The sequence below is a fragment of the Xyrauchen texanus genome, chromosome 8, assembly GCF_025860055.1.
Source record: "Xyrauchen texanus isolate HMW12.3.18 chromosome 8, RBS_HiC_50CHRs, whole genome shotgun sequence".
Lineage (NCBI taxonomy): Eukaryota > Metazoa > Chordata > Actinopteri > Cypriniformes > Catostomidae > Xyrauchen > Xyrauchen texanus.
In genome coordinates, this window is record NC_068283.1 from 19139715 (window position 1) to 19165756 (window position 26042).

At 41.8% G+C, this 26042-nt stretch overlaps 1 protein-coding gene across 4 annotated transcripts in view; it reads right to left on the reverse strand.

Moving 5' to 3' along the window:
* Window positions 1–26042, reverse strand: part of LOC127647333 (voltage-dependent T-type calcium channel subunit alpha-1H-like) — a 115180-nt gene that overhangs the window by 49129 nt on the left and 40009 nt on the right. For all 4 annotated transcript variants that reach the window (XM_052131508.1, XM_052131507.1, XM_052131505.1 and 1 more), the window contains 6 exons: window positions 24327–24460; window positions 23891–23988; window positions 17932–18091; window positions 16351–16666; window positions 10573–10665; window positions 9691–10465 (listed from right to left, as the gene is read on the reverse strand). In XM_052131508.1, the coding sequence (XP_051987468.1) occupies window positions 9691–10465; window positions 10573–10665; window positions 16351–16666; window positions 17932–18091; window positions 23891–23988; window positions 24327–24460 (1576 nt within the window). The remainder of the gene's footprint in view (window positions 1–9690; window positions 10466–10572; window positions 10666–16350; window positions 16667–17931; window positions 18092–23890; window positions 23989–24326; window positions 24461–26042) is intronic.

The window sequence follows — 26042 nt, forward strand, 5'->3', positions numbered from 1 at the left end:
TACGGAGGAATTGCTCGACGTTGTTACTCGTGCGGTTGCCAGATTGGACTGGCCACGCGAAAAAGAGACCCCCAAACGCTCCAAATTAGGGGATAGATTTTATCTTCCAATCTAAGAAAGGGAATGCCTCATGGGTCCCTTCCCTTCTTTGATAACCTCCATGAAGAGCTTTTTCGCTCATGGAGAACCCCTAAAAAAAAAATAGGGGTATATATATATATATATATATATTTTCTTCCCGTGTTCACATACCCTCGACGTCATTATATTCAACTATCGTGGGTGCTGAGGCACGGGGGTATTCAGTGATGCCGCCGGTCAAAGAGACGCTTGCGGGCTATCTCTCGCCGGGCTCGGCATCGTCACTTAAGAAGCCCTCTCTCCCCTCAAAGCCTTGTAGGACAACCTCCACTTTAGTGGGAAGGGCTTATCAAGCAGCAGGTCAGGCTGGTGCTGCTCTGCACACTATGCTGTTTTACAGGCGTACCAGGCTGACCTCCTGGACGACCTGAGTGTGGGTTCTGCGCTTGACGAGCAAGCCTCAGACCCGCCTCGGTCCTGGCTGAAGGGAGGCTCAAAAGCAAAGCGTGGCGAGTAGTGCTCCTCCTCCCAGGGATTGGGGACAGTCTCGCCGCCCTCGCCAGCCCCCGAAGCAAGACCTCAGGACTATAAATTCTAGTAAGAGAAAACCCTGATGGTCTTGCGCCTAGATTAGGGGGTAGCTCCCTAGGGACGGGGCGCGTGCTTCACTTCACCCCTCCTGGTACCCCCTCGAAGCCCCTCCATTCCCGCCACCTCTTGGTGTTTCGGGTTGCAGAGGCTTCCGTCAAAATTGGGTGTTTTCGCTGTTCCTGCATTTTATTCAGGACGCAAAACACTCGACAACCCCTCAACAGGAAGTGTTAAAATATAATACCCATCTCAGAGATCCTGGCAGCGTGGAAACTTCTGCCGGATATATTCTTTTCTGTGGGTCTTATAAGGGCGTCAGGATTTAATTCACTCGCCGCTTTTCCGTGTTTCAACGCCGTGTTCTCACTACCGTGAACCGGATTTCTTTTTATGTAAAAACAAAAAAAACCTCAATCTCCTGGTTAAAGGGGCCATGGTATGTGTTCCCCTTCCAGAGAGAGAGTTAGGTTATTACACTAAATACTTCCCGTTTCCCATGGAGGGTGAGGGGTGGCGTCTGGTTTAGATCTTAAAGCTTGAACTACCCGTGGGTGTTCAAGTCCAAGATGATGCCTGTCAAGACGGTCGTGTCTCAAGCCCTACAACTCGTTTGGCTGGTCACCATCGATCTTATGATGCACTTCTATACTTCATTTAGAAGTTCTGCCACAACATGGAAAGTTCCTGAGGTTCACTTCCGGGGGCGAAGTCTTCCAGGGTCAGGTTCTTTCACTCAGCCTAGCCCTTTTTACCCGCACATTCACAATGCATGATGTAGCGCTGGCTCCTTGCGACTCCGGGGCATCTGAATTCTGAATTATGTAGACGACTGGCTGATCCTAGCGCAGTTCCAGGAACAGGCAGTTCAGCACAGGGACATCGTCTTAGCTCATCTGTTTCTCTGGGGTTGAGGCTCAACGCCAAGAAAAGCATCCTCTCTCCCACTCAGAACACTGTCTATCGAGGCATCGTATGGAGTTCAATCACAATGCGGGCACAACTGTCTCCTGCTAGGATTCAGTCCATTCAGATCACCCTGAGCAAAGTCAGGCTAGGTCAAGGTTGCACTGTCAATCTCCAGGTCTCAGGGCGACCGCATCCACGGTGATCCCTCTGGACCTTCTGCTCATGAGACCGTTTTTGTTGTGGCCAAAAGCCAGGGGATTTCTTCCAAGGGCCAAAACCCCTAGGCTAAAAAGGGTTACACGCCTCAGGCTTTGTTCCCTTTCTATGTGGTTCAGACCCCGGTTTTCTGCCTTGGGTCCCACTCTAGGTGCGTCTTGTTGTCACAGACTGCTAACGACAGACGCCTCCCTGACGGGCGGGGTAGCGGCCTTAAGTGGTCGTCCAGCTTAAGGGGATAGGAGGGTAGTCAGCTTGGTTGTCACAGTCACTGTCTCGGGTTGATGGCTGTATTTCTGGCCCTGAAATACCTCCTCCTGAGGCTGCCATGTCTTGGTGTGGGTGGACAATACAGCGGTAGCCTCTTACATAAATCATCAAGGAGACCCACGTTTTTGTCAGCTGTATTTCTGACATGTCAGATTCTCCTTAGGGCCCAGGGTAAGCTCCTGTCACTCAGGTCAGTTATATCCCTGGATGCCCGTATACGGGAGCAGATTTATGGTCCAGACAGAAAATACCAACGGGAGAGTTAAGAACTCCACCCTAAGGTAGTATTTGCCCAGTTCGCCAGCAAGGGTTTTTGCCTCTTACTGATAGCACCACGCTGGCCGAACAGGGCTTGGTTCTCGGAGCTAATCTCTTCCCTCGACGGCTCGCCTTGGGCGATTCCGAACAGGAAGGATCTTCTATCTCAAGCACAGGGAAATATTTCATCCCTGCCCCGAATTGTGGAATCTTTCATATTTGGCCCCTAAGGGTACCAACTGAGGGACACAGGGCTTTCTCCTGAGGTTATCGAGACCTCTTTAAATGCTGGGCTTTTTCCACTTGGAACAAGTTTGGGTGAGATCTTAGGGCAGAAGAGGACCTCTTCGCCTCTATGAATAGCGCAATGTCTCCTCTACTTCTCCCTGAAATCACCCAGCCCCCTTGGGTCTGGATGTTAAGACACATACATGACCCATAATGCGTCTGTATGCATTTCTTTCCCGGTTTCTCTGCTCCCGGGAGTCTTGGCGATGTTCACCAGCAAGGCTCTTGCCTCCTATTAATGGCGCTGCACTGGCCGAACAGGATATGTTTCTCGGAGCTAATTCCTCTCCTCGACGGCTCGCCTTGGGCGATTCCGAACAGGGAGGACCTTCTCATCCTTGGCCCGAATTGTGAAACCTTTCATGTCTGGCCCCTAAGGGTACCAAATGAGGTTCACAGGGTTTTCTCTTGAGATTATCGAGACCATTTCAAGTGCTAGGGCTCCCTCCACTTGGAACTGATCTGGGTAGATTTTACAGGGCAGAAGAGGACCTCTTCGCCTCTGTTGATAGTGCAATGTCTCCTCTACTTCTCCCCGAGTCACCCAGACCCCCCACCCCTCCCTCGGGAGGGGCTGATCGTAGTAACGCATACATAGCACAAATGCGCCTGCATGCGTTTCCTTCTACTAAAGTTCTTATTACAGAACCAGCTTACTGCCAGTTTGCTTCAGTTCTGGATTTTCTGTAGAAAGAACTGTCAGCGGGCACTTGCCTCACCACTGCCAGGTTCTATGTGGCCACTGCGTTTTGCCACGGCTTGGTGGGCGGGGTGCCCTCAAAGAGGCATCCTCATTATTGCCCGGGCCTACGAGGCGCGCGGTCAAGCTTCGCCAGTAGGTTTTAGGGTGCACTCTACCAGAGGGCTCTCCTCCTCTAAAACCTTGGCTAGAGGTCTCCCTCTGCAGCAAGTTTGTGATGCGGCAGGTTGTCCTCTCCGCACACATTCATTGGACTTTTTTAGTTTGGTTGTTCTGCACTCCGGGCTCTTATGCCCTTGAGTCGACATCTCAGCTCATACCTGAACAAGTTTGTGATGCGGCAGGCTGGTCCTCTCCGCTCACATTCATCAGTTTTTATGACAAGTTTGTGTTGCGATAGGGTTCTCTTCACACACATTCATCAAACTTTATGGGTTAGATGCTTTGCTACTCCGGGCTCTTATGCCCTTGAGTCGACATCTCAGCTCATGCCTGAACAAGTTTGTGATGCGGCAGGCTGGTCCTCTCCGCTCACATTCATCAGTTTTTATGACAAGTTTGTGTTGCGATAGGGTTCTCTTCGCACACATTCATCGAACTTCATGGGTTAGATGCTTTGCTACTCCGGGCTCTTATGCCCTTGAGTCGACATCTCAGCTCATGCCTGAACAAGTTTGTGATGCGGCAGGCTGGTCCTCTCCGCACACATTCATCAAAATTGAATGGTTTAGATGTTTATGCTACTCCGGGCTCTTATGCCCTTGAGTCGACATCTCAAGCTCATGTCTGAGACCTCTCGCGTTTTTGTGAGTACACTGCACAACCGTAGGGGTCCGGACAGCCCCAAGTGCGGCGGCGTGGGTATTGCGTTCCCTGTAGCGCTTAGCAGCGCAGCATCGTAGTGAAGCTTTTTGTAAAGGGAACGTCTCGGGTTACATGTGTAACCCTTGTTCCCTGAAAAAAGTGGAACGAGATGCTGCGCTGCTTTGCTGCACTGGGACGTCCCAGGACTGCTCTTCAAATAGAAGTATCTGACGACACCTGGTGACCACTTACGTGCGGTCTGGGTAGGCAAACTAGGCACTGCCTACCCAGCCAAAATTCACAAATAAAATGTTTATTAAATAATAAAACTTGTATTTGTATTTTTACTTTTTATTCTTGTGATTTATATATGCAATATGTGTGTTATTCCAATTGTTTAGACGTTATGATGACAAATGTAGCAGTTACGCATAATCAACTAAAAACAAATGGTAGAATAAGCAGTGCTTTTACGGTCCATTCATTGCAGACGACACGCGGAAAACCCATGTTGCGCATCGCGACTTCGATACTGTATTCTTTAACATGTACGGCAAAAAGCACAAATTTGCTGTGCCTTTTGACGTAAATATGTTATGCCCGTAATCATCTCCGTTACGTATCAGACATGGACCAATTAAAATCGAGATATTCCTGGACATTTGCGTAGCTAACGTCATTACACCACAGCTAGCGTACATGCCTAATCCCGCCAAATTCAAAATCAAAATGACAGCACCGGCCGTAATCACGGAATTAAGAATTTTTTCCAAGCTCGATTTTAATTCCAAATATGAGTTAATTGCAAGAGGGAGGTCTACGCCAGCCTTAGATTGACTAGTACAGCAAAAGGGCACAAAAATTATCCGATCATTTCAAACTGATTGGTATGTAAGAAAAGATTGGCTATGTGGCTGTGCTAACAATCAGCGGCTGTACTGCTATCCCTGCCTGCTTTTTTTAACCAGTCAGACTGTTTGGACTTCAGCGGGATATTGTGATTTGAACAACCTGCCCGCAGCTTTAACCAAGCATGAAAAGTCGTCAGCTCACATCCAGTGTCAAATTACACTGAAAACCTTTGGAAAATCTCGGATCGACCTTGCACTTGACGAGCAAAGGAAGCTGTATATAACCTACCACAATGAAAAGGTAAAGGATTGTTTTATTGTATCTTCTGTTATAAAGATGAAGATTGCACATAAAAAAATAAGCACATAATGTTGTAAAAAATAAACAACTTATGTTCTGTTATATGTTCTGTGTTTTGACTACTGAATTTTGTATAATAATATCTAATGAAGATATATTAACAAAATCGTATATATTATAACACATATATAAAATACATACATTTCTTGATATGCCGCGCTTGTGCGTAACGTTCACTGTGTGTGTGTGTGTGTGTGTGTCTGTGTGAGAGAGAGAGTACACGTCCTGATTGTTTTTATTTTTTTTTATTGACAAATAATTCATCCTGATTTTTACATTTCTTGATATGCCGCGCTTGTGTGTAACGTTCACTGTTATTACGTATTATTAGCTTAAACAATAAATCAGGTAATCTGGCTTTCATAACTCAGTGCCTAGCCTCTTTAAGACATCACCGCACGTCACTGCTGGTGACGTATCCATTTATAGCCTGGCCGCAGGTGCATCTAATGATTACATCAGCCGAGGCTATAAATTCTGGTCAATGTTCATTGAAGTGTTACACACACTATTTCAGCTCGGTTCACTGCTAGAGTTGTTCCCCGTAGCGCTTAGCAGCGCAGCATCTCGTTCCGCTTTTTTCAGGGAACAAGGGTTACACATGTAACCCGAGACGTTTCAGATGATTTGCGGTCAACATTTAAACAATCCCAATTTTGATTCTTAAAATCCCAAGATAAATCTTTTACTCTTACTTTAAAGTTAACTTCAGTTTGGCTATGTTCATTTTTATATATGTTAAACAAATAACAACTGAACTGCATAGTTGCAAATCCATGATTGTGATTTCTTTTATTAACATTTTGTAATGTACCGAGTTAGAAGGTCCCCTGTTCCCTGAGAATTTCATAAGTAAGCAAAATTACATAATGAATTAATGTAAAATTACATTATAAATGCATCTTTATTAATAAAATATACCCAAATGAATCAGAATCAAATAAAAATTTTATCGAATCAAGAGCTTATGAACTGGAATTGAATCAAATCAAAACCTTAGATCTGAGGTATGTGTAATAAGGCAATGTGCTAATCTAACCTGATGTGTCCCGAACAACATTAAAGGGCCAGCAACACACTAGTCAATCAGGGCCAAGGGTTTTAAACTTTGCCAAGTGTGGGTGGGTGACTTTAAAAGAAACATTTGGAAAAGTGCAATAAAGATCTAATAATATATATATATATATATATACAGTGGGTACGGAAAGTATTCAGACCCCCTTAAATTTTTCACTCTTTGTTATATTGCAGCCATTTGCTAAAATCATTTAAGTTCATTGTTTGTCCTCATTATTGTACACACAGCACCCCATATTGACAGAAAAACACAGAATTGTTGACATTTTTGCACATTTATTAAAAAAGAAAAACTGAAATATCTCATGGTCCTAAGTATTCAGACCCTTTGCTGTGACACTCATATATTTAACTCAGGTGCTGTCCATTTCTTCTGATCATCCTTGAGATGGTTCTACACCTTCAATTGAGTCCAGCTGTGTTTGATTATACTTATTGGACTTGATTAGGAAAGCCACACACCTGTCTATATAAGACCTTACAGCTCACAGTGCATGTCAGAGCAAATGAGAATCATGAGGTCAAAGGAACTGCCTGAAGAGCTCAGAGACAGAATTGTGGCAAGGCACAGATCTGGCCAAGGTTACAAAAAATTTCTGCTGCCCTTAAGGTTCATAAGAGCACAGTGGCCTCCATAATCCTTAAATGGAAGACGTTTGGGATGACCAGAACCCTTCCTAGAGCTGGCCGTCCGGCCAAACTGAGCTATCGGGGAGAAGAGCCTTGGTGAGAGAGGTAAAGAGGAACCCAAAGATCACTGTGGCTGAGCTCCAGAGATGCAGTCGGGAGATGGGAGAAAGTTGTAGTAAGTCAACCATCACTGCAGCCATCCACCAGTCGGGGCTTTATGGCAGAGTGGCCCGACGGAAGCCTCTCCTCAGTGCAAGACACATGAAAGCCTGCATGGAGTTTGCTAAAAAAACACCTGAAGGACTCCAAGATGGTGATAAACAAGATTCTCTGGTCTGATGAGACCAAGATAGAACTTTTTGGCCTTAATTCTAAGCGGTATGTGTGGAGAAAACCAGGCACTGCTCATCACCTGTCCAATACAGTCTCAACAGTGAAGCATGGTGGCGGCAGCATCATGCTGTGGGGGTGTTTTTCAGCTGCAGGGACAGGACGACTGGTTGCAATCGAGGGAAAGATGAATGCGGCCAAGTACAGGGATATCCTGGACGAAAACCTTCTCCAGAGTGTTTTGGACCTCAGACTGGGCCGAAGGTTCACATTCCAACAAGACAATGACCCTAAGCACACCACTAAAATAACGAAGGAGTGGCTTCACAACAACTCCGTGACTGTTCTTGAATGGCCCAGCCAGAGCCCTGACTTAAACCCAATTGAGCATCTCTGGAGAGACCTGAAAATGGCTGTCCACCAACGTTTACCATCCAACCTGACAGAACTGGAGAGGATCTGCAAGGAGGAATGGCGGAGGATACCCAAATCCAGATGTGAAAAACTTGTTGCATCTTTCCCAAAAAGACTCAAGGCTGTATTAGATCAAAAGGGTGCTTCTAATAAATACTGAACAAAGGGTCTGAATACTTAGGACGATGTGATATTTCAGTTTTTCTTTTTTAATAAATGTGCAAAAATGTCAACAATTCTGTGTTTTTCTGTCAATATGGGGTTCTGTGTGTACAATAATGAGGAAAAAAAATGAACTTAAATGATTTTAGCAAATGGCTGCAATATAACAAAGAGTGAAAAATTTAAGGGGGTCTGAATACTTTCCGTACCCACTGTATATATACAGTGAAGAAAACAACACAGATATGCGTTACTAAGGGTTCAAATATGAACTAAGGGATCACAATATGTGTTTAAAGATTTAGTATTAAACTATATTAACTTGACACAGTGACCTAAATATTTTATTTTTATGACACAACACACCCAAGACACGACACAAGCATGTCTGACGCAGGTCGTATGGTAGGGTGACCATATGGACAGTCCCGAAATTGGAAGCTTTCCAAGTCCCGCAAGTCTTAAGCAGTGTCCCGCATTTCAATTTTGTCTGTATAATTTTTTATCTTTATTATTATTTCGGCATCATTTTAATTCATCGTACTTTAATTTCAAAACCACTATAAAAAATAGTTAATATGGCTTTGGCTTTGGCTTAGGAACTGAGCATCTGTGGACCTCATCAAAAGTGAACTCCTGGTGAAAGTGACACCTACACCTGTCAGGAGTTCTACAGTCATAATGAATGAGAAGGAACGAGAACAGATCAGACCAAATCTATTTCAGGGAGCATGTTTCTTAAATAAAGATTGACTGGGTAAAAACGGTGTAACAGTTTTTACCCAGTCAATCTTTATTTAAGAAACATGCTCCCTGAAATAGATCCACTTTACTCCTTCTGTAATGCTGTAGATGAATCTGCCCCTCATCTTTTTTGGGAATGTGCCCACGCAGTATTATTTTGGAGAATTGTTTTTAAATATATTATTTAAATACTCTTTGTACCTCCAACAACCCCAAAGCATTGAAAACCATTGCACTATGTAATGAATATAATGTCTTGGCATTATTGTAATATATATCTGTAGTATTGTGTACTATGTATACCCCTGGCTTGTATCTAAAAAATATCTGACGCAGTTGTTCATTGACGGGCTCTTAAACAAGCCCTCATAATAAATCTCCAACTGAATGACAAATTCACTTGTGAAATGGATTGCTGTGAACTGGATGCCAATGATTGACACATGTTCAATAATATGGTAGTAAACAATACATTGTATTCTAAAGCCACTTTTATATTGTTTTATCAATGATTAACTCTTCTGCTACAAGAATGTAATGCGTTTTAATTATCTGAACATTTTTTTATTTTATATATATATAATTTTTTAATATTTAAAGATAACTATGTATAATTATTTTATCATTATATATTAAATTATTGTTAAATGAGGGGCTTTCTAAGCAAATATTTGTATATGCGATTAATTAATTGTTACACCATGTAATTAATTCGATTAAAAAATGTCATCGATTGACAGCCCTAAAAAAAATAAATAAATAAATAAATAAATAATAATTTTATATATATATATATATATATATATATATATATATATATATATATATATATATACACACACACGTATATTCACATGTACAAGACTTCATATATAACATTTCATGCCTGATATCAACATACAGTGACACACATCATGTGAAGGACGCACATCCAGAGCTCACTTAATACACGTACTCCTCTAAAAACAACTGAGAATTCTAAATGACACTGGGCCAATAACACTTACTGTGTTCTCCCAGGAGTTGTTGCAGCTTCTCGAAGGGATATATCGCATCACATCCTGTATTGGTGTTGGACTCCACTCTCCCTTTACCTGCAGGGTTGCTGGCAGTGTAGCTGCAGATGAAGGAGGGCAAGATGGTTGGATAATTCATGCCCCCGTTTAATCTTGGAAGTGTGGGCTCACCAGCAGTGTTCGTTCGCACTTGCGGGGTCACGTGAAAATCCCCTTGATAGATACTGTGCACAGATTGAGTCCTGGAAGATAGATTCTGCACAGTGGTTAGCTGAGAGGACACAGTAAGCTGTGGTCCCGTTGTGATGGACCTCATTTCTAGAGCCTCGCCAGTCCCCGTAGCAGCAAGAGGGCTGGGGCTGCCATTGCTGAGGTGACAATGCTGACGCTGGTGCTGCTGGATGAGATTGTGTATGGAGCGGACCCAGTGGCCACCACCTCTGTGCCTGCTGTGACCATTAGCCCCACCTCCACCCCCTCCTCCTCCACCCAGCCCACTGTTGGGGTTCATTTTCTTTCTGCGCTTGCTCTGCCAGCCATGGTAGATGCGGGAAGCGCGGCGCTTCACCTTGCGGCACAGGTGGCTGATGTACCTGAGCATCTCCTCGTAGCAGCTTCCTGGCTCGGAGTAGCTGGCGAGCGTGCTGTCATTGGAGAGGTAGCGTGCTCTCTGCTCCTGCATCAGTTGGTTCTCACGCTGCTTTGTTTCAGAAAACTGGGTGGCTATTACAACCAGGCACAGGTTGATCATAAAGAAGGAACCCACCTGAGGGACAAAAAGGACCTTAGCACCAAGAACCAATCACCAATCCATGAGATCATTTTATCTTTATAAGAAAGATTGTGAAATATTTTTAAATTGAGCATACTTACTATAATAAGCATTATAAAATATATAAAATTGTAAAAGGAGTGGGCATCCATAACATAATACATGATGTCCACCCATCCTTCCAAAGTGATAACCTGTGAAAAGTGAAGAGAAGAGAAAATTAGATCAAATGAAGATCAAATCCATGGAATTCGACAGAAGGGTCATTTATAGGCTCATAAGCCATTGCGAATATAAACAATCAATATGCTTGTCCATTTTTGTAAATATGCTTATCCTGCCTCTAGTTTCATCTAATTGGTTCATTGTTTTAAAACTGACATTCTCTGCTCTGTGTGAAAAGTTAAACTACTTATAAATTGACAATGTGTCTTATAAACATGGTGCTCAAGGTGTGAAACGCAAAAAAAAACAAACCCAACAAGATGCACTGCATTAGCCCAAGACATTCATCTATCACATTATGACACAGTCAAACAGTTATAAAATAGCACAGATGGAACATAAAAGCATGTCCTGAATTATACTTTATGACTTGTCCCAGTGCTTGTAGTGGAATTGTTGGTATTAAAATCTATATTTTTTTAACTAAATGATACTCTGTGACTGCTTTTATTCACAACATATGTGTATTTAAAAATAAATAAATACATTTGGGGGTTTATACTATACGGCTGGGCTCTTAAAACCACTTTCTTGCAAGGGCCACATTATCCAGATGAAAAAGATGAACTTTTTTCAGTATTTATCTTACCTAAAACTTTCATTGAAACTATCATGTTAACATGAAAAACAAACACTGTTAATAATATGCATTTATTTGCATTAAAATAGTCAAGGATATTCAATTAACATTTTTAAGATATGGCCATACATTCTTTCTTAAGATTTGGCTGAAGAATAAACATGACCTCACTCCTTCAACTACTATAACAAATGTTTTTTCATCAAGTTTTGATGAAATTTACATTGAAAATAAAGTTCCCTATCTGTCACTCACTCAAAGTTGTGTCGATGTAGTGACACTAGGGGTCACCCTTGGGAGCTCCAAACATCTCTGATATTTGAGAAAAGGCCAATAAAACTTGGCGAGTAGAATTTGCATGCCACTCCCCAGGATATACGGGTATAAAAGGAGCTGGCTTGCAACCACTCATTCAGATTTGTTCTTTGGAGCTGAGCGGTGTCTATGCACTCCACTGCTGTTCCATTCACCTTGAAGCAAAAAAAGCATTTTAAGCTGTTGGATATATGGTGCATTGCAGTGGGTTCTCCCCTCTTGCACGGATAAGAACGCCACTGGGTGCATCGGCAGCGTATTCCTCTAAAAGAGTGAGCAATAATGGAAAGCGTCTTTTTAAAGATGCCTTTCCATCTGGGTGTAGTTCCTGGATGCGGTCACTATCTCTCTGTCTCTAATGGCCAAGATCGCTGCCTCATGTGTATGGACTGTAGCCACGTGAAGACAGCATTCTTGGATGGTTCATGCTCTCACTGCGAGAGCATGATCATGGCAACATTGCAGTCACTGCTTTCCTTCTTCAGAGGAAAAGCCACCCCAGCTGCTCCCCGCCCCAGTCCTTCTACCGACGGTTAGTGCTGGGGGTGATTTGGGGACCCCAATGGGAGCGGTTCCACTGGGTGAACTCCCACGGACCTCCCATCCCCAGTACACTCGTTTGCCCCAGTCGAGTTCTGGGATGAGACAGGTAGCTCGCCCCAGGGCAAGTTTAATGTCTCTTTAAATTACCTCAACCTGCGGGTGACGAAGGTCATGGTGCGGACTCTCGGGCAGATAGTCCGCCACCATGGTGGACACCGCTCGGCAGTTGAGCAAAAGGCCCTCTCCCAGAAGACACCCTCCTGACTCCGCTAACTTCCATCAAGAGGGTTGGGGACCTTCAGGCGTTCTCTGTCGGCAATACATGCCTGGAGTTTAGTCCAGCATACTCTCACATGGTCTTGAGACTCCGACCGGGCTATGTGCCCAAGGTTCCCACTACTCCTTTTAGGGACCAGTTGGTGAGCCTGCAAGCACTGGCCCGGGAACAGAGGATGGCCCACTGGTTCGTGGATCCCATCACCTTGGCATATCACTACTGTACTTCAGTATGAAGGAAGATCACATATTACTGTATGAGCAATTTATACAAAAATACAGGTAAATCCAGGCAACTGTATCTGTGAACATTCCTTATGCATAAACGTTGTTTTTGAGTTTTAGAGCAGCCTGCTACTGATTGTGTCATCTTATGAGAGCAATCGAGGTCCAATAAAGATCTTATGTTGACACAGGTGAAAACCCTCCAGACATACAATTGCAAACCCTGTGCTGTCATTAACCCAGCCAACAGGGACACCATCTGACTGACCCACTTGTGACGATTGGATAAACAAGAATGACATTAATTTCCAAAATATGGAGCAAATGTCTCATTGTGTGTTTGTACGCTGGGCCCAATGCGCCCCCAACCAGGAACATGTCTGCACATATTAAGTATTCTTAGACAGGGGTTTGTGTCACCAATCCATCTGAAATAATTTAGACCTGCTGATGAGGATGGATTGAATGTGCTGATGAGTTAATAAGCAATGAGACGCTCTTTCTTTTTTTATTTGATTTCAATAGACAATGATACATGATACCACTTTCCCATCAAAAAATCTTTGCAAGACACTTTTCAGAGTGTCTTGCAAATAGGGGGCATAAATGACAAAAACAGACATTTGCTTAAAGGAGATTCAGGAGTGGTTGGAGTTTGCTTACCAAGAAGAAACTCTAGCAATTAAAAGTTGTAAAAAGACCTCATCTTTCTTTAGAATAACTAGGGCTTTGGCACTTTTTAATGCAGGGGATCTTCAACTGGGGGGTCCATGGCCACAATATGATCATACATAATGCTGTTTCCGAATGTTCTGGTATCCTAAGATCGGCGACAGTATGCCGAGTCACTGACTTGCAAAATTTCCCATCAAACAATTTTGCATCGGTTTCAGCATGTTTACCTCAGTGGTGTCTGGAGAATAGGATAGGATTTATAGACAATTGGAAGAGTTTTTGGGATAGACCTGACCTGTTAAAGATATATGGACTCCATCCCTCCAGGGAAGGTGCCGCTCTCGTTTCTAGCAACATGGCTCAATGTCTCAAGAGATAGTATTTCACTAACTGGTGCCCAGGTCAGGAAGCAGACACAATGGCTTAACCTATCTGTTCCTCAAACTACCAAACACAAACCCCTAACAAAATCCTTTAGACATTTTTTTATTGAGGTCAAAATGAAAAATAACAAAAAATAAATAAAAAAAAGAAACATCATATAAAGATAAAGCAACTAAACATTAAATCTCTTTCAGCCAAAGCACTAGTTTGGATGCACTCTGTTTTACTGAAACCTGGCTTAAACCGGATGAATATATTAATTTAAATGAATCTACTTCCCCAGGTTTTTGTTATAAACATGAGCCTTGTCTGAAGTGTTGAAGAGGAGGTGATGCTGCAATTTACAGTGACATTTTTGGTGTTACTCAGAACAGTATACAAGTTGAAGTCTTTTGAACTAAAATGCTTAAGGTGACATCATCAGATATAAATAAAACATCTCTGTCGTCTTTTGCCCTTGCTACAGTATATAGATCACCCGGGCCTTATTCTGATTTGTTAGTGAATTTGCAGATTTTCTATCAGATCTAGTAGTTACTGTGGATACAGCTTTAATAGTTGGTGACTTTAACGTTCACATTGATAATGAAAATGGCACATTGTGATACGCATTTAGCGATATTCTCAACTCTTTTGAGATAATTTTCCTATTTGGCTCCTAAACTATGGAATAGTCTCCCTCACACTGTTCAAGACTCAGAAATACCCTCTCAGTTTAAGTCTAGATGAAAGACTCATCTATTCAGCCAGGCATGAACCTAATTTATCCATCAACTCGTAGTTATGCTGCATTAGTTAGATCTGCTGGAACCGGAAACAATTCTCATATTTTATAACTCTGCAATAAATTGAATGGCATCAACGCAAATATTAATCTATTTGTTTCCCTGTCCCAACCTCGGGATTCATATCAGATATCCGGCCAGATTCACCTCCGTTCCTGCTTGGTGTCTGACTCCCATTGCGGCATGTTGATGAGTGATGACGACCAACTGCATCTTGTGCCAGCCAGATACACTACAGTCTATGGTGATGAACTTCACAGAGGATGATCTGATGCCAACTCCAACCATAAGACATGGGATACTGCATGTGCCACTGCCTGAAACTTGAACTTAGGATAGACCTCACCAAAATTACCTGCTAGTTGAACTGCGATGCGCCTCACTGATTTCTGCCTGCATCACCTTGGTCTAATGATGGACTACACTCTTAAAATGGAATGCATAGACAAGCAATTAGTTGCCAACAAAAGCCTTCATCAGCCAACTAAAAAAGGAAAATACATCCATTTGAACTTCTGCAGTTAATGTCCTCAAAGACATTAGTCATTCATCTTACAGTTTGTACAAAATATTGTTGTTTAAACATTGGCCCTTAACACTTACTTAGTTTAATAATTTTAAACCATGACCTGCACTACACATAATTAACCAATATTGGCATTATATTTATGCTGTTTACCCAGAGGGGAACTAGCCACCACAGTGAGTCTGTTTTCTCCAAAGGCAAATTTATGGAGTTTTGTGTCCCTTGCCACAGTCACCTTTGAAATGCTCTCAGGGGTTCTAAATACAATAATTATTTACTTATTTATTTTGAAACACATTTTACACTCATATTTTAATAAAAATGCACAATGATGACTCTAAGACTTTTTAGATAATACAATTCTTAAATTTTCTGTTAAAGCATGATTTTTTTGAAAAGTTGCTTTGTGAAAAGCGCTATACAAATAAAAATGACTTGACTTGACCTTCCCACGTGGCATGAACAGCAGCACGCTGCGTTAGCAGCTTGAGAGACCAGGGTTCATATTCACACTGAAATCAGGAAGTACTTTAATCAGTGACAAGTGCGATTCGGAGGTTGCACATTTCCCCCTAAAATTTCATTTTTACTCGACTAATCGTTAGGTTTAGTTTTGGGTTGGGGGTTACAGTCCATAAAATATGCATTCCTCTTCACTGTATTACACCCTGTACTGCTGAAAAGTACTTGCTTCACAACTAGCTTTTGGCGACTTCTCCTAGACATAAACAGAGCTTACACATGTCTATATGCCCTACAACATTTACCACTTTGGCCACTGGGGGCAGCGTTTCAAGTTTCGGTAAGCACATACCGTTTGTTTTTTTCACACACAAAAAAAGTCGACCTACTCTTTCCGATTTCACTGTGTGATTAGGCTGGTGGCCTCACTGCCGGGGGTCTGCCAATTATTGATGATCTTAAACTAATTTGATAGAAAATGAAAATATTTGTTAAATATACAATTTTAAGATTTAGATAGTCTTACTCCAGTCAAGAAGCTGAAGCTCAGCTAAATGTTTCATTGTCCCACCCTCATTCAAATGTACTAAGTACAAGTTAAATGTAATATACATGTATATGACTCTGTACATCATTAATGATTATTTGAATGGCTTTGCAATGTAAGCATCATGAAGTATGTAAATACAATTATATGGTATTATCTACATGTTATTATATGCCAGGCATAAAATTTAATATTCTAAAGTTTTTAGACCCCTGTTCTAATGCACTGTTTCCACAGCCTTCTTATATGTCAACTTGCACATTACAACAAAAAGGCCATTGATATGGCAGTGATTTGTATTACAAACATCACTAATCCACAATGTGAGACACTTACCTGAAATATCGCAATCCAGGCATATCCAATATTATCAAAGTTCACTGCCCCTTTATGGGGGTTGAGTTCCCCAGGATGACACACACTGTAATACTGATTCCAGTTAACACAGCTGTTCTTGCTGGGTCCATCCAGGCCAAAATAGGCATGTCCCTGTGGAGGTGCTTTTAAAGAGCACTCCACATCCCCCTCCTTAAGAGGAGACACCTCATGGCAACGCAGCATGCCATTCTCCTTATTGGTGGAGCAGATGAAGGGGTTGTCTTCACCATCCTCATGCATGAAGTATGGACTCATGAATGACAGATTATAGAGGCTGTGGAAAGACAAAGAACATTGCATTTGCTTCACAGCATTGAACACATCTACCTAGAGTACTCATTCTTTATTATTACTATTTTCCACATGTTAGAACAATAGTAAAGTCATCAAAACTATGACATTTCACAAATGGAAGTATAGGAATTATATACAGACCAAAATGTTGAACAAAATCAAAGCTATCTTATATTTTAGCTTCTTCAAAGAAACCACTCTTTGTCTAGGCTACAGCTCAGCACACTCTGGGCATTCTCTGAGATCCACCTGATATGCTTTTAAAAGTATTCACGGATTTCCCATGTACACGTCGGCCACTTGTTGACTGCTCTTTCTTCACTATCCGGTCCAACAAACCGATTTAAATTTTCCGATTTAAACTAAAATTATTTTTGTTTTGTAAAGACATTCATACTGTGCATAGGCACAATTTATCTTTGTCAACAAAAAGATCACTAGAAACATAAACTCAAAACCTTTAACTGGTAGTGTATATATATATATATATATATAAACTCAGTGTATATAATTTATAAACTCAGTAATTTATATAAAACAAAAAAAAAAAAAACAAACACCCACACATAAGAAAACATACCCTGAAGTCAGCAATATCTGGAATATATTGTCAAAAATGTACTGCTAATCCACTTCAAAAATTAAATCAACTTTATGTGAGTAAAGGCCATCAAATCCCTGTGATTCTTCAAGAAGAATCATCTTCTGCAGTACTTTAAATAAAATAATAATACATTTTCACCACAATCTGGAGAAAGAAAAAAAAACTTAAGATCAAGGCAGTTCAGCTTTAGAGCTAAATAAGACATGACATAAGAAAATCTTGTTGCTCTTGCATATCTGAACAACAAGGGCCATTACACAAACACAAGCACTTACAGAGCACTAATTTGTTCCATTACATAAAAATACATGACTTCTAAAACAACTCATTTTGATGATCACAGTGTGTACTCATGATAGACTTTCAAGATTTATTTCCCCTATACCTTTGTGCACAGGGCATTAGCTGTGTGTGTGTGCCTACAGTACTCGCAGGCTGATTCACTGAACACTGATTTTCTGCCAGGGTGTAATGTTCAGTTTACAAACCTGTCAGCAGCTGAAATGCCATTGCTGCTGGCAACAGTTGACTGCCACTTTGGATCATATCTGAGGTGCTGACATGCTCCCAGAGGACAGAGGGGGAAATGAGGAGAAGAAGGGACAAAGCTGGCAGTTAGATAAGAGTCAGGCAGTACTTACGCTTTAACGTCATCTGCCATGAAACAGCGATTCCTAAGAAGTCCCGCCCAGAGCTGTACCCCAACAATGCCAAATATAAAGAAGACAAAAAAGCACAGCAGGAGGACATTGCCTAACATAGGCAGAGTATCTAGAAGCAGAGTGACCAATATCCTCATACCTGCAGAAACAAGAAACAGAGGCAACATCATGTTAATTGTTGTACACACAGTACTTACTTTTTTTGCTTTATTAAAAAAAAAGACAAATAAATGAGTGATTGACTAATATATCAAGCAGACCAATTAATTGGCCAATATTTAAAATATACTGTAGGAACTTTTTTTAAGAGTTGTAAAAAAACAACAACTTTTGAATAAGTACCCCCGTACACCTGGGAGGTTGAAGGGCAGGAGCAAAAGACACTGTAATGGAAAAATAGATTCGAAATAGTCACACTATCATGTAGCTTGCAATTCTTTATTAAATTATAACAGATTATAACAGTGTGTGGGACTTTTTCAATTCTATTTTTCTAGCTTTGAGAGAATTTAAAAAAATTGCATTAAGAATTTGCTAAATCAATTATGTGTTTTTAGACTCTACCATTGAAAGAACCATATCGGTTGACCAGTAGTATAAATAAAGTGCTTTATTAATAATACATACAATAACAATGATCATAGTTGTTGGTAACATTAGTCATAATAATATAAGTAGTATTCTTTTTAACTATGTAAAATTGCTTTGCTACAAAGAAGCATACGATACAGGGGCACATTTATGAGTTGAGAGTTTTTTTAATATGTATAAACCTCAGATTCTAGGACACCTCTAACCTAAATTGGTCCCTTGTAATATTTGACAGAGCAGAGAAATTGCATATTTTAAGTGCACTGCTGAGGGACCAAAGAGACTGGCTGAGTCTGACTTTAATGGACAATTAAGACTAAATGTCTTAAATGACCATGGAGTGGCCCAGGCTTGAGTTCCTGGATCTGTGGCACGTCGTCGTCATTAGCGGCTGGTCTTCCCAGGCCCATGACAGATATAGCCCGCCGGCCGTGACGTGTGCTGTTCTCCCCCTGCGACACATCTAACTCATGTCGGGGGTCCGCAAAGCAGGTCCGGCATTGCATCTAATTAGTCCGAACCCTCCCCGCACTGGTCCTAGGCATGCGAGGATGCCAGTGTGTGCCCATGGAGATTTGAAGATGGCTCCCCAAGAAGAGGTGCACTCTACGTTTTAAAGACAGGGGTGATGAAGCATTATTCACATCAGGTGTGCTTCATCCACCACTGTCAAAACGAGGCTTATTAACTGTGCACCTCTTCTCACTCTCCAGCCCACTCCCATTGTGAGCCTGGCTGAAATCCATGACTGCAAAACGTTTTTCAAATTGGCAAATTCTTTTTCATTCTATGTATTAATGCAGACAAGATTCTTCAATTACTATGTGGCCCAATGTGATCTTAAAAATAGGGGATGTAAAAATGCCAGAGTAGCACTGAGAATTACCATAATAGGAAAACTCTAAGGGATGTTTTTCCAGGGTTGTGAGGGTTACTTTTTAAATGTATTCCACTACAGATTACTGAATACGTGCTGTAAAATGTAATTTGTAACATATTCCGTTAGATTACTAAAGGTCAGTAACGTGTTTGTCACTGTTTGTCTGAACAAGTTTAATTTAAATGGTTATATGAGAAACAGATCAACATTTATGTTTTTTTTACTGTAAATCTCCACTTCCACTTTTACATCTGAAAGTCACATGTGGTGCCTGTTTTGATTCACTTTCACATCTGAAAGTTAAATAGGAGATTTAGATAAAAAAGGACTTAAATATTGTTCTGTTTTTCACCCACACTTATCATTTCACTTCTGAATATATGGATTTAACCACTGGAGTCATATGGATTACTTTTATGTGTCCTTTATGCAATTTTTGGAGCTACAAAGGTCTAATCACCATTCACTTGCATTGTATGGACCTACAGAGCTGAAGTATTATTCTAAAAATCTTTGTTTGTGTTCAAAAGAAGAAAGAATGTCATACACATCTGGGATAGCATAAGGGTGAGTAACTGCTGAGAGAATAAAAATGATTGGGTGAACTATTTCTTTAAATAAACTTTCACACTGGGCAGGTTTGGTTAGATTAAAACAAACTCTGGTGCGATTGTTCTGTTAGTGCGGTTCATTTGAACAAGTGTGAAAGCTGCCATCCGAACTTTGGTGCACACCAAACAAGTGGACCAATACCCCCTGAATAGTGGGTCTCGGTCCGCTTCCAAACAAACTCTGGTGCGGTTAGATTGATATATGAATGCAATATGGACAAAAGACATCTAAACGGACCAAAAACAGGTAGTAATTTGCCTAATGCTGACCTCAAGCATACCTGGTTCTTCTAATCATAGGAGCTATGTTGCACATTATAGTTGGTACATGTGTTGGAACTGTCTTCAGTCGTTCTTGCAGCATATCTTCGTTTGTGTGTACAACAGAGGAATTGCTAGCACTGTTTTGACTCCTTTACAAATTTTATTAGCTCTTCGTTTGTTCTCAGCTGATAAAAATGCCACCATATATACATATATAAATCAAACGAGCGCATTTAGCACAGCAGCCAGCATTTTTTTGGATGTTTGGCAAGTTCCATCACAAAATATATGTCATAAAAGCTGTCCAATCAGGTTGAGACTTTTTCCTAAAGCCTTTTGTTTATTATCTTTAGGTTCAGTGTTAATAATGCCAGTGTGAACCAGTGGCAGAGCTAGGGGGTGGCCTGGGGTGGCCGTGGCCACCATGGGCTGAAGCCTGGACACCTCATTGGCCACCCCACACACAGTTGCTGTTTTAGTAATTTTTTGGCACAGTTGAGTTTTTTAGAGGTTAAATCATCTCTGTACAAATGTACAAACTTAACATATATGCACACAAAGGTAGCCGCACCTCTTCTTCCCGGGTGTTATTGTATCCACTCACACACAATATGACACAACAAAACAACAATAGCAAAGAACAGTGAACACTGTATGGTTGACTCCGAGAGCAGGAAAACATAAGCAAACATCATCGAGGTAAGTGCCCTCCGAGAGTGGCTATGTATCCTGTGTAAGCGTGTGACTAATATGTTTGAGGTGGGTGTGTATTCCTGATATAATTTAAGGGCATGATGTGGGGAGGAGTGGCCTTAAATGGTCCTGTCTGAGTGGAGAGAGAAGGAGAACATTTTCTCTATTCCATAGATTAGGACCTATCACAGAAAAGGCACGGTCACCCTTAGTCTTATAGCGGCCATGAGGAACATTCAATAGAAGGATCAGAAGAACTGAGCGCTCTGGTGGGGGAGTAAGGGTGTAGAATGTCACTGATATATTTGGGTACGAGACCACATAGTGCCTTGTAGACAAAATTCTGAATTTTAAAATCGATCCTGCATTTCACCAGAAGCCAGTGTAGAGATGCTAAAACCGGGGAAATGTAATCCCGCTTTCTTGACCCTGATAAAATCCTAGCTGCCGCATTTTGAACAAGTTGTAGGCAGGATAACGCAGTTTGTGGCATACCAATGTACAATGAGTTGCAATAGTCTAACCTTGAAGAAAAACGTGAGTGGATCACAATTTCCAAGTTTTAAGGGATATAATTTTTTTTATTTTAGCGATAGAACTAAGGTTGACAATCTTCTTATTACTCAACAGCACTGATCTGCTTATTAAAAAGTAATGATGAGTCTACAATCACTCCAAGACTCCTCACATGATCCTGTACATTCGACGACAGAGGACCTAACTGGGCAACTAGGCCAAGTAAGTAGGACAGAGTGGAACCTAAAATCAGAACTCTTCTTCTCAGAAGAACGATTCTTGTGTACACTCACTGGGAAATAAAATTGGGAATGGTCAGCATAACAGTGATAAGATATGCTGTACTTTTTAAAAATAGAGCTCAGAGGAAGCATAAACAGTGAAAATAACAAGGGTCCTAAGATTGGCCCTTGAGGGACACCGCACTGTAATTGAGCCGCAGTAGAAGATTAATTACCTAAATTCACAGCGAATGTCTTTTCTATTAGATTGGAGGAAAACCACTGGAGGATCATCCCCTGGATGCCAACCATACATTCTAGACGATTGAGGAAAATATTATGGTTGATTGTGTCGAACTCAGCACTGATATCTGAATTCATGGAGAGTAAAATATCATTAGTGACCTTCACCAATGCAGATTCAGTGCTGTGCAAGTGTCTGAAACCAGACTGAAATGTATCTAAAATGTTAAATGTATTTAGATAGGAGTAGAGCTGTGAATAAACAACTCTCTCCAAAATCTTGGAAATAAAAGGAAGTTTGGAGATTGGTCTGTAATTGTTGTGTATTGCCAAATCCAAAAAAGTTTTTTTTAAACAAAGGATGTAGAATTGTCTGTTTAAAACTACTTCGAACCACTCCACTTGCTAATGAGCTGTTCATTATAGCTGTCACACTAGAACTGATTGGAATGAAAACTTCTTTAAGAAGGCGTGGAGAAAAAATGTCCAGCTTGTAACTTGAACACTTCATCATGGAGACCACATCTGTTAACTGTTCTGGGATGGTTCCTCAGTAGTAGGTACTGTTCGCCTACTGCATCATGAGCTTTTGGACATCCTACTCATTTGATGTAATGATTTTTGCATACTGTGTAGCAGGGAACCCCGCATACTTAGCATAGAGCTGAAAAGGGTTTCTAGCTTGGTATTTGAATTACAGCACCAGGTGCGAGATTGCATCCCAGCAATAACAAACTCACACACACACACAGATGCACACATGAACTCAAACTACCATCCACAATTCACTTCAGTGCATAATAATATAATTCCATACTAAAAGCACTTGCACTTGTGGCAACACTCAGACCAATATATCACAGTATCTCATCTTCCATCTGGGCAACAGCAGATTCATTAAATCTGATGTGGTGGAGAAGACTTAACCATACTCTAAATCTATGAGCCATTCAAAAAAAAGAGCAGATGACACTTCCTGATCTGTAGATCTCCATTAGTAGAAACAAGAGACACGGGAAAACTGTATTTGCCTTCTGATTTAAAGGACTTGTTAACTCAATTCTTATAGACAAGGATATAAGTGATCAAATATAACTGTCCCTCCTCCACACAGAGACTCATATCTGTGAGAAATAAGTCCCTACCATTTTGTAGGACATGCTCTGCTCTGTAATGTATGCACTAGGAAGTGATTTGTAAGTTGTCTTTCTACCACAGAAGTTAATCATGTGATTGGCTGAGAAGGCACCAGCTGCTACCTGGCAGCTCTTTTCATGTTTGACTGCAGATGAAAGGACGCAAGACAATAGCTGCTTTTTCACCATGGGCCGAACTGTTCTGAGCACAGTATGGAATGGTTACAGTAGCATTTCCAATTGAGCACGGTTCAGCACAGCACGATAATAAACTTTTCTCTGCCCAGAATTTTCTGCATGTTTAGCTAACCATACTCAACTTTCTCAGGTCGGCATCAAGACTCATCCGAATCCAGTATTTGCATCACATCTTGTCTACTGAGATACCTTCATCTGGTCAGTTTTTTTTAAGGCAGCATAAATCCAACATATGCTAGCTTTAATATCCCAAAAGCATAAATATTTGCTCACTTGAAATGGTGCCTTGAAAGGCTGCCTGAAACCAGCATCCTAATGAGCTGCCTTCAAATGCAAATCGCTGCCTAGTTATTGATTGACTGGTTAGTGAGGGTACTGGGTACCCAATCAGTCAGAGTTATTGACTGACTGGGTAGTGTTTTTGGACATTAAATCTCTCAATTGCAACATTTTTGCAACAATTGCAACAGTCTCACAAAAGCCTCCAATGAGGCTGATGCCTGAGGCCTCACTGGACCATGCTTGCCAGTTAATGACCATAAATGACCAGCTACCATCAGAAGCTGGTTTTGGATGGACACTTACTGGGCACTCTGTTGATGGCTCGCAGGGGCCTTAGCACTCGCACAGTCCGGATGGCTGACAGGCTGGCGTTATGACCATCCAATGAATACTCCATCATCCTGAAGGGAGCAGAGCAGCAGAAACTGCAAGCGTCAAACACTAAAGTTCATACTCTAGTAACCTTTCCATTTGTCAATCTTACTTGAGGATAACAAAAGTAAAGTGATATTAAAAGGCACTTTAAAAGTCTTAAAGTGAATATAATTCGCTTCAATTTAAAGGCCATTTTAAACAAGATTTTTTTTTATGTTAAATGAGAAGTGCCGAGAAGGCTCAGGGTAATTCTCTTTCCCAACTGAGCCCCTGTAAATTGAGCAGTGAGTCCCTCCTGAGTAGCTTTACTGTGGTGATAATAGCTGAATGACTGACAAGTGAGAAAAGAGGCAGGATTCCTCACCCTGCCATGACAATGAAGAAGTCCAGGCGGTTCCATGTGTCACCAAGGTAACACTTTGATCCAAAAATCCCCAGGGCTATCATTTTGATGACCATCTCCACAGCAAAGAAGGCGAAGATGCAGTCATCAAATACCTGTGGACACAGACTACATTAATATCTAGATAAATAGCATGACAGACACATTACTAGGGAGGCAGAATAGATACTCTTTCCCACATACCCTCAAAACAATGAAAAATGAAAAACCATGACATTGTTTAAAACCGTCAAATGTGTGTTTAGACAGTTTTTGGAAAAAGTATGTGGACCCTATGCAAAAAAAAATAATTCCAGGTTCAGTACAAGTTAAGCTCAATCGACAGCATTTGTGGCAAAATATTGATTAGCACAAAAATAGTTTTTAACAAGTTCCTCCTTTTCTTAAACCCACCCCACCCCCCTCAAAAATTTGTGTTACAGTGAGGCACTTGCAATAGAAGTGAATGGGGCCAATTTCTTTTTCAAGATAAAATGCCAGCAAACGTCCTTGTTAATTCCATATCCTCTGTTCCCTGTTGGAGGGAACGAGACGAGTGTCAATGAAGTGACACTAGGGGTAACTCTTGGGAGCCTGAGACACCTCTCGTGGGGAGACCACACTCCGGGTATTTTGAGTGGAATACCTCACAGGGTCTTGCAGACTATTTTTTGTCAGAAGTATGTCCTGTGGAGAAGTCCCATAGTAGGTCCTACCCAGCGGGGGAGGAGCTTCTACAAACATGGTGACTGGGGCAGAGGGGCCTCTGCCCAAGGAAGATGCAGTTTACCAACAGGGAAACGAAGATAGCGGAAGATATACATCCCATGAGGTTACCTATGGGGAACCAGCACATGAAGAGCACCTACCCCAGTACAGGGCTTAGTTAGCACGTGTACTGAGCCGGCAGCAAGTTTCTCCGCAAACTCGTCTGCCAAAGGGCTAGGAGAAAATGCCACAGGGCTGGGAGTCAACAGTACACGTCTTTAGCTCAGTGGGGGTGAAAGGTGCTATTCACAAGCGATAAACTTGTCTGCTCTGCAAATGTCTTTTTGAAAGGCGCCACTGGTCAGGGCCCAGGAGGCCGCCACACCCCTGGTAGAATGGGCTCGTAGCCCTGCGGGGCGTGATATGCCATAGCTATGGCGTTAATAATCCAGTTGGAGAACCTCTTCTTGGAGACAGCGCTTCCTTTCCGCTGTCCACCAAAGCAGACAAAGAGCTGCTCAGAGACTCCGAAGCTCTTTGTGCGATCCAAATATATGCGTAAAGCGTGCACCGGACACCGCAATGTCAAGGCTGGGTCTGCCTCCTCCTGAACCCGCGCTTGCAGGTTCACCACCTGATCCCTGAATGGGGTTGTGGGAACCTTGGGCACATAGCCCGGTTGGGGTCTCAAGATCACGTGAGAGTAGGCTGGACCAAACTCCAGACATGTTTCACTGACGGAGAACGCTTGCAGGTCACCTACCCTCTTGATGAAAGTGAGTGCAGTCAGGAGGTTAGTCTATAAAGAGAGTGCCTTAAGCTCAACTGACTCCAAAGGCTCAAAGGGGGCGCCCCGTAGACCCTGGAGGACTACAGAGAGGTCCCATGAGGGAACGAGGCAGGGTTCAACCTCCTGGTGCCTCTCAGAACCTGATGATTAGGTCGTGCTTCCCTAAGGACTTACTGTCCACTGTGTCATGATGTGCTGCT